This window comes from Myotis brandtii, unplaced genomic scaffold (genome assembly GCF_000412655.1).
Source record: "Myotis brandtii unplaced genomic scaffold, ASM41265v1 scaffold190, whole genome shotgun sequence".
In the NCBI taxonomy this organism is placed as follows: Eukaryota; Metazoa; Chordata; class Mammalia; order Chiroptera; family Vespertilionidae; genus Myotis; species Myotis brandtii.
In genome coordinates, this window is record NW_005357076.1 from 3,384,710 (window position 1) to 3,396,242 (window position 11,533).

General features: G+C 47.6%; 1 protein-coding gene across 1 annotated transcript in view; it reads left to right on the forward strand.

The window, feature by feature from the left end:
- DUPD1 (dual specificity phosphatase and pro isomerase domain containing 1) overlaps positions 1-11,533 on the forward strand; it is a 34,888-nt gene that overhangs the window by 10,006 nt on the left and 13,349 nt on the right. Inside the window, exon 2 of the mRNA XM_014538356.1 lies at positions 1,575-1,803. Coding sequence (XP_014393842.1) covers positions 1,607-1,803 — 197 coding nt within the window. The 5' untranslated portion in view covers positions 1,575-1,606. The remainder of the gene's footprint in view (positions 1-1,574; positions 1,804-11,533) is intronic.

The window sequence follows — 11,533 nt, forward strand, 5'->3', positions numbered from 1 at the left end:
AAAGGGGGGTCAAGGGGGGGGGGATAAGGGGGCATCTGTAATACTATCAACAATAAAGATAAACTTTTAAAAAATGAATGTTAGACGTGTTTCAATCCACTGCAGTTATTTTTTCATGTTCCAATTGTCCCACTTTTGACAAGTAGGAGCCTCTTCCAGTGGTGTTCTGAGTCCTTTGGACAGAGCCGGTGGTCTTTGAAGCTACCAACACTTTCTTGCATTCTTCAAACCCCTGGCCTGCCCCTCCTCACACTGAATTCTGCGATTATTTTTCTTAGAAGACTAAGACCCTATGTTATAAACATTCTCAATTTAGTTTTTCTCATCTGTTAAATGGAGCTAATAACAGCGCCTACCTCATAGGGCTGTTAATTGACTTAAGATTAAATGACTTAATAATCAGAAAGCACTGGGAACAGTGCCTGACAGAAAATAAGTGCTAGATAAGTATTTGTTAATAAATAACACCCCCTCGCCGTTACACACCTCCGTGTCTCTCAGCCACTCCGCCCTTTCCTCCTTCCCTCCAGCCTCAGAGCTCGAGGTGCCCTCCCCAGGCTGAGTGTAGAGGTATCAGTCACTCAGCTCAGGGATCCACAGTGAATACCTTTCCTTGGGGACGGGAACTCTCCTCTAGCATTCCACTCGCAGAGCCTGACAAGCTCTCCAAATACACGGTGCAGCCTGCACCCCCAGCTCTCCAGCCAGGAACATCTCTCCTGACGCCCTGGTCAGTTAACACCCTGCCAGCGTCCTAGCGTCGGAGCTGCAAACATTGACTTCAACTGTCCTAACAAGTCGATGAACACTCACACAGCCAAGTTTCCTTCCACCCCCAGGCTCCTGAAGCCCCGAGAATGTGCTTGGCTGCCCAGACGACACAGGCTCGGGATGGACAGGTGTGCCCTTTCCACGGGCACCGGCTCCCTGCTGATGTTGAGGACCACAGCCTGGAATGCCAAGGGCCTGCTGGGCCTTCCTATTTGAGTTCAAAATGGCCCCAGTCAGCAGATTCCGGGCAGATAAAGGAAAAAGGAGGCCCCAAAGAAGGGGTCACGTCTAAAGCAGCGGTTCTCAACCTGTGGGTCACGATCCCTTTGGCGGTCGAACAACCCTTTCACAGGGGTCGCCTAAGACCATCCTGCATATCAGATATTTACATTACGATTCATAACAGTAGCAACATTACAGTTATGAAGTAGCAACGAAAATAATTTTATGGTTGGGTCACAACATGAGGAACTGTATTGAAAGGGCCAGAAGGTTGAGAACCACTGGAAAGGAAAGGAGACCAGAGGCTGGCTGCCTGCAGGGATTGCTGTCCTGGGTCTGCTGCACCCACCTCAGCCTGGGTTGGAGGCCCCCAGCACGCTTGCCCCGGAGAGACTGGAATGAGGGACGTGTTGTTGCCACTGTGCCTGCCTGTGGGGCCTGGGAAAAGGAAGCAGAAGCACAGCAGGCCTGGGAAATACCTGCCAAATCTCGGCATCAGCTTATTCCCACCTCTTTTCCTAAAGCCCATTCCCTACCTCTGTCCCCTGCTAATCCCGGTCCTGACCTTCTCTCATGACCAGCTGCAGAAAGGAGAGCATCCATTGGCTCCAAGATGACATCCCGAGAACCAAGGACGAGCCTCAAGAATGCCTACTCATCTGCCAAGAGTCTGCTGCCTAAGGCGGAGGAAGTGGAGGCTGAGGACTACTGCACCCCCGGAGCCTTCGAGCTGGAGCGCCTCTTCTGGAAGGGCAGCCCCCAGTACACCCACGTCAACGAGGTCTGGCCCAAGCTCTACATCGGGGATGAGTGAGTACCTGGCCAAGCCCAGGAGAAGGTAGCAGGTCCTTCCCCAGGTCACACCTCTTGCCACCTCCAGGCCATGACATTTTGCTTTTTAGGTTGGTTGTTCTGTGACTCTAACAGTTAGGGCTGGGTTTTTCTTCATATTACAGAAAACTCAGAAAAGGGGCTTAAGCAAGATTAAGGTAGATTTTTAAAATATATATTTTTATTGATTTCAGAGAGGAACTGAGAATATAGAGAGATAGAAACATCAACAATGAGAGAGAATCATTGACTGGCTGCCTCCTGCACGTCCCCCACTGGGGATTGAGCCCGTCACCTGGGCATGTGCTCTGACTGGGAATCGAACCGTGACCTCCTGGTTCATAGGTTGATGCTCAACTACTGAGCCAAGCTGGCCAGGTGAGATAGAGGTTGATTTTGCTTTCACATGAACAATGTACAGAGGAAGTCAAGCTGGGACTGGCATGGGTTTCCAGGGTCATTGGGGACTCAGGCTCCTGTGTGCCTGCTGTACCATCCTGAGGGTAAGGCTTTCTTCTTCAAGGTTGCTGCATGGGCTGAGATTGCTGATAGGGCTCCAGTCATCATCTGTAGGATCCAGACTGCAGGGAGGTAGAGGGAAAGTAAAAGCAAAAGGGTGTCTTTCCAAACAGAAGTCCCACCCAAGACTTCCCCTGCCCCTTAGCTGCAAGGGAGGCTGGGAAATGTAGTCTTTTATTTTAGCTGGGTATAACACCCACAAGAGGCACATCAACCTATGTGTGGAGAAGAAAAAGGTAAGCCTAGCAAAGTTCAGGTTGCTGTCCCCTTCTCTAGATTTTTATAGCCACCATTCTCCATTCCTTAAACAATTGGGAAGCTCATACTGTATATAATCAATATATATAAAAGGCTATATATACCGACCATCCAACCGTCCAGTAGGTATGATGTGCACTCTCCACCAGGGGGCAGATGTTCAATGCAGGAGCTGCTGAGCTGCAGTGACTTGGCAGCGGCAGTTCTCGGGTGACGCACCCCGAAACCAGAGAGGAGGGAGCCTGATTCCTTGTGGGGCTGCTGGATTCCACCTTCAGCCGTGGGTTATGTTGTTGCTGGGGCACTGTCAACCCTGAATCTGGCTTACTGCACACTTGCGTTTGTGTTCCACACCCTGTACAACAGCAACTTTGCAGAGTGCCCTCTCGCACTCTGGGACCCCTTGGGGGATGTCGAAGAGCCGGTTTTAGCCCGATCCCCACAGGCCAGGCTGAGGGACCCTGCCTACTGGAGGGACCCCCGTTCACTTCACAGATGCCCTTCGTGCCGTGGCGCCGCCCCAGGTCCTGCCCTACTGGCCACCTTCTAATTAATTTCAATGTGCAAGAATCCATGCACTGGGCCACTAGTATTAATAATAACAACGCCTATGATTTACTAAATACTTTGTGCCAGGCATTGTGCTAAGCATCTTGCATATACTATCTCACTTTATTTTCACTAAAGCCCAATGAAGGAGGTCATCTACTTATCCCATTTTACAGATAAGGAAACTGAGGGTCAGAGCAGTTCATTAACTCTCCCAAGGTCCACAGCCCCGCAGGCAACAGAGAACTGGGATTCGAATGCAGTTTTGCCCAATCCAGAAGTTTCCATCTTAAATCCTCCTTCCACCCCCAGGATTCCGGCTCATGATCCATCTCTCCAAGGAGCAGATGGTGCAGGGCCTCTGCATGTGCGATTTCCACACACACACACACACACACACACACTCACACTCACACACACACACACTCACACTCACACACACACACACACACACACACACATACACACTCACCACACATACACACACTCACACACACATACACACACACATACGCACACATACACATACACACACACACACACACACACACACACACACACACACACACCATGCTGCTTAAACCTTCGAGATAACTGTCTAGTCAGGGAAAATCCAGGGACAGCCTTTCTTGTCTGGTTTTTCGTAATATTTTTAAATTGAAAAAGTTACAAAAATTACATGCCCTTCTGTACTAAATTAAATTAAATGGAGGGTTATAAAAAATAAACTGCATAATCACCCTTTGTTTCTCTTAATCCTACCATGGAGTAACCAGTATTACATTTACTTGCCTATGTCTACTACTTTATGTATACAATTGCAAACATAAGCAAACATATACACACATATAAAGGGTTTTTGTTTCTCTCAACAATTTTTTAGAAAAAAAGAATCATATTATATATACACTATTCTGCATTTTAATATTTCATAGTATAGTTGTACCACAATTTATCCAATCATTTCCCAGAATATTAGGGGAACCTAAGTGAGAGGTATATAGGGATTCTATACTGTTTTCTTTTCTTGTTGTTGTTAGTTTGTTAATCTTCACCCAATGATATTTTTTCCATTGATTTTTAGAAGAGAGAGTGCAAGCCCCCCGCACACTCCCTGACTGGGTCAGAGATCAAACACGCAACCCAAGTACATGCTCTTAACTGGGAATTAAACCCATGACCCTTCAGTGTATGGGTCAATGCTCTAACCACTTGGCACACTGGCCAGGCTGTTTTCTTTTTTCAAATAACAGCCTTATTAAGGTATAATTCACAGCCCATAACATGTTTCACAGGGTGAAGATTAAATGAGTGAAAACAAATGAAGTGCTAGAGTAGTAGCTGGCACATAGTAAATGCTCACTCAGTGCCTGAATTATGGGTCTGAGTAAGCATCACAGAAGAGGTCAGTTCCAGGGTTGGCTCTGGAAGATGGGTCGTATTTCAACAGAATTCTAGGCAGATGGGGAAGGATGAGAAGAGACATAGAGGTAAGGAGAAATAAGGTAATTTATCTGGAATTTAGGGGATGGATATGGTAGAAAGGGCACTTTCAGAAGACCTGGGACGAAGCCAAATCCTACCACTATGTGGTCAGTTAAGACAGCCATGCTGCAATAACAGGCCACCCCAACATCTCAGTGGCCCACACAATGATGGCTTATGTCTCGCTCACATGTCATATCCACGGTGGGCAGGTGCTAACGGTGCTGCATGTCCACTTTACTCTGGGACTCGGGACCCAGGCTGATGTCCACATTTCATTGGCCAAAGCAAGTCCGTGCCAAAGCCTCACATCAACAGGGCAGAAAAGTGTAACCTTCCCCTAGGGAGGGGCAGCAAATATTCTAAAGGATAGCACACCATCTACCACAGCCACAGGCTACTGCAGGGGCGGTGGCTTTGGGCCGGTCCTTTTACCTTTCTGGGCCTATGTCTTCATCTCTAAAAATGGTTACTGAGCCTGGCGGTGTGGCTCAGTGGTTGAGTGTCCACCCATGCATCAAGAAGTCACTGGTGCAATTCCCGGTCAGGGCACATGCCCGGCTTGTAGGCTTGATCCCCAGTAGGGGGTGTGCAGGAGGTAGCCAACTAAAAAAAATTTTTTTTAAATGGTTACTGAGAAGAGTCCAAGAAATATGGACTATGAAAGCATTTTATAAATTATAAAGTACTAGACAGATGAGAAAATTATTATTACTGTTACTTAGTGAGAAAGAAACCTGGGAAGAGAGGTCAGGGCCAGCCTGTGGCAGGCTGAATGCCAGCCGCGGTGCTTTCTGCAGGAAGTTAAATTGAGTGTCTGAGCAGGACAGACGTGTTCTAGTCAACACAGTGCCAGACAGTTAGCTTTGATGCAGTAAGATACGCTTCCTCCTTCCACCAGGAAAATGTCACTGCCCTTTAGTTCAATCCAGCTCTGCCTGAGCCCCAGACGCGCATGCACAGGCTGGGCAAGCTCCACAGTCAGTGTGTGACCTGCGTGCGCGGCGTGGGGAGGAGCCAAAGCCAGCACGACTGGTCTTGTCCATCTCTGTCCAGGGCCCCGCCCAGATGCCCACTTAACAAGGTGAATGGGACTCCCAGATGCTTAGTTGATTCCACTGCCAAGGCCACCACACGGAGGTTACAGCCCAGCTGAGGGCAGGCATGGCGGCCTGTGCTCCTTGGTCTCTTTATAGGTGTTGCTCGAACCAGGGGAAAGCTCGGCGCTGGCTCCTCATGCACAAAGCCTCAGCTTCAATTTGATATTTGCACTTAGGTTGAGTTCTTCCTTTCCCTAAAGCACCCAAGGTTTTTGAAAGCTGAGTGCCAAGCTCTGGAAGTTAGGGTGGTCAGGACCGGGAGTGAGGATGGACATCCCAGGGCAGCCAGAGCCTCCGGCTGTTCCTGGAACCTAGACCGGTGATGCCTGGAACCCGCTGGGGACCAGACTTACTCCCACAAAGCAGCCCACTCTTTCCCCGTCCTCTCTCCTCAAGGGCTTCTTTCTGGAGAGAGGCAGATGGCTGAGCATCTGCTCGGAGCCACAATATCTGGGTCAAATACTGGTTTCTACGTGGCCTTGAGCAAGTCACTCAAGCTTTCACTCTTTCCCCGTCCTCTCTCCTCAAGGGCTTCTCTCTGGAGAGAGGCAGATGGCTGAGCATCTGCTCCGGAGCCACAATATCTGGGTCAAATGCTGGTTTCTACGTGGCCTTGAGCAAGTCACTCAAGCTTTCTGAGCTTCAATTTCTTCACCTCTAATATGTGGATTCTATGAGTTCATACATATGACATTTAGTGCATGCCTGACACACCCAATAACTACTATAGATCAGGTAAGTTCTAGTCATTTGAGTCACAGTGTGAGAGGAAGGTAAACGGTTACTATGCTTTGCCACTAAGAGTCCCTCTGTGCTAAGAAAACCCCCTGGTTAAATTTTCCCATGAGATGCTATCATGAATCCAAGGCCAGGCTGGAAGGAAGGTCCCTCCTAATGATCCTTCTCCAGCCCATGCACCCACTCACCCCACAGACACTGTCCTGGCCTTCCAGGGACCCAGGCGACCTAAGGCCCAAGGAGGCATGGCCACAGCAAAGCCCTCTGGGCCTGTGAGCTTCAGAATTTCTAAAGCATTTTCTCAATCCCGGCTTATTCCAAGGGGACTCGGCAAGTGGGGTGCCTGGTGACTCCAAGTCCCCATTGCTCACCAGCTCCACCACCACAACCCAGTAAGAAGAGGCCACAGATAGGAGGGGAAGTGGTTGGAGTTCAAGGAGTTGGGTCAGTAGAGGGGATGGGTCCAAGCCAACCAGTCACCTTTCGGATGTTCTCGTGGGGAAGTCTATCTCGCTCAAGCCACAGCTCCCCTCTCCCCACACATTTCCCAAAACTTGGTGGGAGTCTGAATCTGCCACAAGTAAGAGCTGCAAGGTCAGCATGGAGGAGAGCAAAAGCCATCAAGCGGGATTCAGGGCCCAGAGTTCAAACATCTTCCTGTTCTGGGACTCAGTTTCTTTATTTGTAAAATAAAGGGATGATTTCAAAGGCCCCTTCCAGCTCTAAGATAAAATTCTTTAAGAAATGTCCTATTAAATAAATTAGGCTTTATTAGATTCAAGCACATACATGTTGTATTACTTTTAAGCCATTTAAATTAGATTCAAATTAGGTTAACCAAGTGTTGCCCTCCAGAGAGCCAGGGACTGGCGTCAATGATGAGATAAGAATAATTCATCACCTCTTATCAATCAGCAGTCCCTACGTTGGAGCTTCCGCAGTGCTTGAGTATGCTTGAAAGCACTAAATTTCTGTAATTTAAATATTCTCACTTTAATCTCATTGACATCTTTCATTTGCTTAGCAAAACCTTTTTTCTTTTTTTTCCCCATAGTCAGCAGGAGGGAAAATATCCTGGCTACTGTCAAAGTGATTGCAAATTTTCAGGCAGGGCAGCCTCTGATAGCAAAGACCAGCTGAAACACCATAATTGAGAAATCTCTTCCCTCTCATCAACACCGTGGCGCTGTTCGGCTGCTCTGCGGCTTGAACGGTGGGGGCCAAAAGCAGCTCCCCGTTTTTCTTAAAACTCCAATTGCTGCCAAGGTCTGGCTTTGAGGGTTATCAACATCTACAGCTGCCCCTCCACATAAAGCCTGACCCCTCACATGCCTGTGGCCAGCCCCCACCACCCTGAGCTTGCTTCCCAGGTGTCTCTCTTGCTCTTCTTGCTTTTCTGCTCCCAACCAGACCAACTCCCTCAAAAAAACAGAGGCATCTCCAGGGCTGGTTTGTCCCCGAGAAGGTCAGGAAGTGAAGTGAAGGCAAATCCAACAGCTGAGACAGTCCTCAGCCTGAGACAAGGCCTCTCACTGGGATGCTGGGACAGCCATAGCCTCTCTCCCCCAAAGAAGGAACTAATTCAGCCTCAAGGCACCAAGTAGGGCTGAGATTTGACTTGTTTCCAGGGGGGGCCATGGCTAGTATGGGGTGCAGCCAAAACATAGCCTCGACTGACCCCTTATGTCCTGAATGTTACCCGGAAGAACTAGGAAGCCTGGACTCGGAACCTCCAAATGCAGAAGGTGACCTAGGTGAGACTGGGCACCAGCCTCGGGCACGGTGAGTGGGGAGAGATTTCTAACAAGAGTTAAGAAGGCCAAGGCCACCTGAAGTCTTTGCAAGAGCCCGTCACTCCTGAGAACTAAGGAAATAACATCAGTAAAAATCATGGTAAATGTTTACATTGTCAAGTGAATATATGACATCTTCATCACGGAAAGTTTACAAAACAGAGAGAGAAAAAAGAAGGCAATTAAAGTTTCCATTACCCATAATCTCGTTACCCAGAGACAACCATGGATCACGGGTTGCTGTACATTACCTATTGCTCTTTCCCCTCATTCCCCCTCATGTATCATTTAACCTTTCATATTGAGTAGTACATCACTAGACTTGACAAAACTCTTTTAAGGAAAGGGCTGCCAGTGTAATTCATTCTATTTAACAAAAAGAGAAAACTGAGGGTCCAAAGTTTCGGTTGTTTCCGTTCATGCAGCAGTTTAAGCTTATAAACAACACAGGCCAGGCCTGTATTCTCTGAGGGGCCTCAAAACTGAACAGCTTCATTGTCAGCAAATAATAAGAGCACCCAAGAACTAGAAAACCATCGACTGTCACTTCACATCAGGTGAATTGACTGAGGTAAAAAGCTGGAAATATGTCTGGTGTATTAAATCCACCTGCAAGGAACAGGTGTGGTCAAGGAGAATATCACCACAAGGTCACGTCCATGAAATGATGTGAGATCACAACAGTGTTGCATGCATCAGAATCAGATTGCAGGATACAGGCCATAAGCACACAGGAGTCCATAATTAGGTGCAAGAAATCAGTGGGCCTACCCTAGCCAGTTTGGCTCAGTGGATAGAGCATGGGCCTGTGGACTGAAGGGTCCCAGGTTCGATTCTGGTCAAGGGCACACGCCTGGGTTGTGGGCTCGATCCCCAGTAGAGGGCACACAGGAGGCACAAATCAGTGATTCTCTCTCATTATTGATGTTTCTATCACTCTCTCCCTCTCCCTTCCTCTCTGAAATCAATAAAAATGTATTTTTTAAACAAGAAAGAAATCAGTGGGCCTCACAGACACGAGGGTGGGGAGAACCACCCGATTATTAGTGGACTTTCTTTGATGCTCATAGCAGAATCCTGGCAACAAGGGACCAGCTAGTTTCTCCTGCCAGGAAGCTGGTGGAGGGCGTGTACAGCCATGTACACGAATGTTCCGCCTCCCTTCTGTGCGAGAGCAAACACCTGGGGAAAATGGGCTTTCAGGCAGGTGTTGAGGTATGTAGGCTGGGAATTGGAGAGCACCAAGGGGTCTGAAAAGGTGGGACGACGGGGGTGCTGCCCAAGGAGACTGCCCCACGTAAAGTGCTCTTAGAGGGTGGGGGGTTGAAGCATGCTTCCCAGAGGATCCCCAGAGGGGCTGGAAGGAAGCTGGGCCAGGCTAAGGAAGGAGGGAGGAAGGGAAGGTCTCTGACTGAGGCAATTGGCCTTTGCAAGAAGGAAGTCACTTCCTTGGCACCTGCCAATCTGGTATCAGAATCCAGAGGTAGGCCAGGTTAGAGACATAGGTCAAAAACAGGATATGACAACAACTTCACAAATGCACTGCCTGAGTCCGATGTGTGAGAAAATGTCCAACCTCATGTGCAAAATAAATGAATGGAAACAAGGCACCATTTTGTTAGTGGTGTTTTGTTTTTGAAATTAGCAAATAGCAAAAGATAAAAATGGGAATCATTTGAGCATTCTTTCTAGAGGATAATTTAGTAGTGAGTATTACATGTATTAAAAATGCTCATACCCACTGACACAGCAATGCCATTTTAAAAAATCTCTTCTAAGGATATAATCAGAGATGTGCTCAAAGAAATAGAGCAAAGTTGTTCATTCATAGTGTGTTTCTTATAATACCCACCAAACCCCTTCCAGAATAGTGATAGAGATAGAGATGAAGATGGAGATGGGGAGAGAGAGGGAGAGGGAGAGGGAGAGGGAGAGGGAGAGAAAGAGAGAAGACAAAGTCCAAAATAGGGGCTTGGTGAGATAGAATTGAGATTTACCTATAGAATGGAACAGCACAGAGCTATTGAAGCTCATAAGTTGACTTAGCAATATGTTTACAATATATCACCATGTCAAAGGGGGTAAACTGTATAAAGTGTTATACCCCCAGGCAAATCTCTATACAAATCTATGCATAGGAAAACAACTGGAGGGTAGTATATCAAACAGCAAATAATCTTTATCTCTGGGGGTTAGAAGCACAGGTGATTTTGTGTGTGCGCGCACACGAGGGGGTATGTTTTCCACATTCTGCATTGATCATGTATTATTTTTGTAATTAGATAACATTCTTTTTTAAGTGAACAGATTGCTCACATCTAGGATTTTTCTTAAACAACCAGAAACAAAGGCTCTGGCATCATCTAGATTCTGGAAGTAAGTGACTGGGTCTGTTTTTCTCCTGAGCTTTTCTCCTTCAACAGAGGCACATTTCTTCGTCTCTTTCCCACACCACATATCTGAGCAGGTGGCCTTAACACAAAACAAAACAAAACAGAAAACAATATAATGCCAGACAGCACTCTCTCTCACCCCCTACCTCCACTCCCAGTAATTGCTGAGCGAGGCATCCCGGCCAACTGGGGATCTGCCTCCATCACAGCCGCTGTCTACTGACTCACTCTGATGATTTGTAGGTCTCCATTCTGCCATTGGTACTCTTCTGAACCCTTGATTGGACTCTGAGTGCACCAAGCTAGGGGGAAATCCCCAGAGCGGTGTGTGAGGACACCACCTCCGCTTCCCAGCCCAGGTAGCCACAGAGCCCTGAAAACCTGCCGTGGGCCTCACACACCCACCAGGTCTAACCCTCCCGCGAACCCTTTTCTCCCTGTTGGACACCAGGCAAAGCCAGCTCTTTGGGGTGAATGTAGAGATGTCATGCAGTGAGTCTTGTTGCATCTGTACCCAGATCCTCGACCCCCAAGGCAGCAAAGTGCAAAGAGTTATTTATTCAAACTGCCATTTGATTATATTGAAACCCAGCTGCTGAACCCAGAGAGAACAGTCTTTACCGTGGATAGAAACTTCCTGTCAAGGACAGTTAATTTTCATTTTTCCACTGAGCTCAACCTCAAAGTGAGGTTGATTGCTACTCAGCAAGATGGACTGCATTAGTGGAGCCTTTAATTGAGCGCAGATCTATATCCCAAAAGCATAATGTTTGCTGTGTACATACTTTGAGACAAGAGGAAAAATGAAAAGCAGACCTTTGTAAGGAAAAAATTGAAAGCAGAATGTGTTCCATAATCAGGATGGCAGCACAAA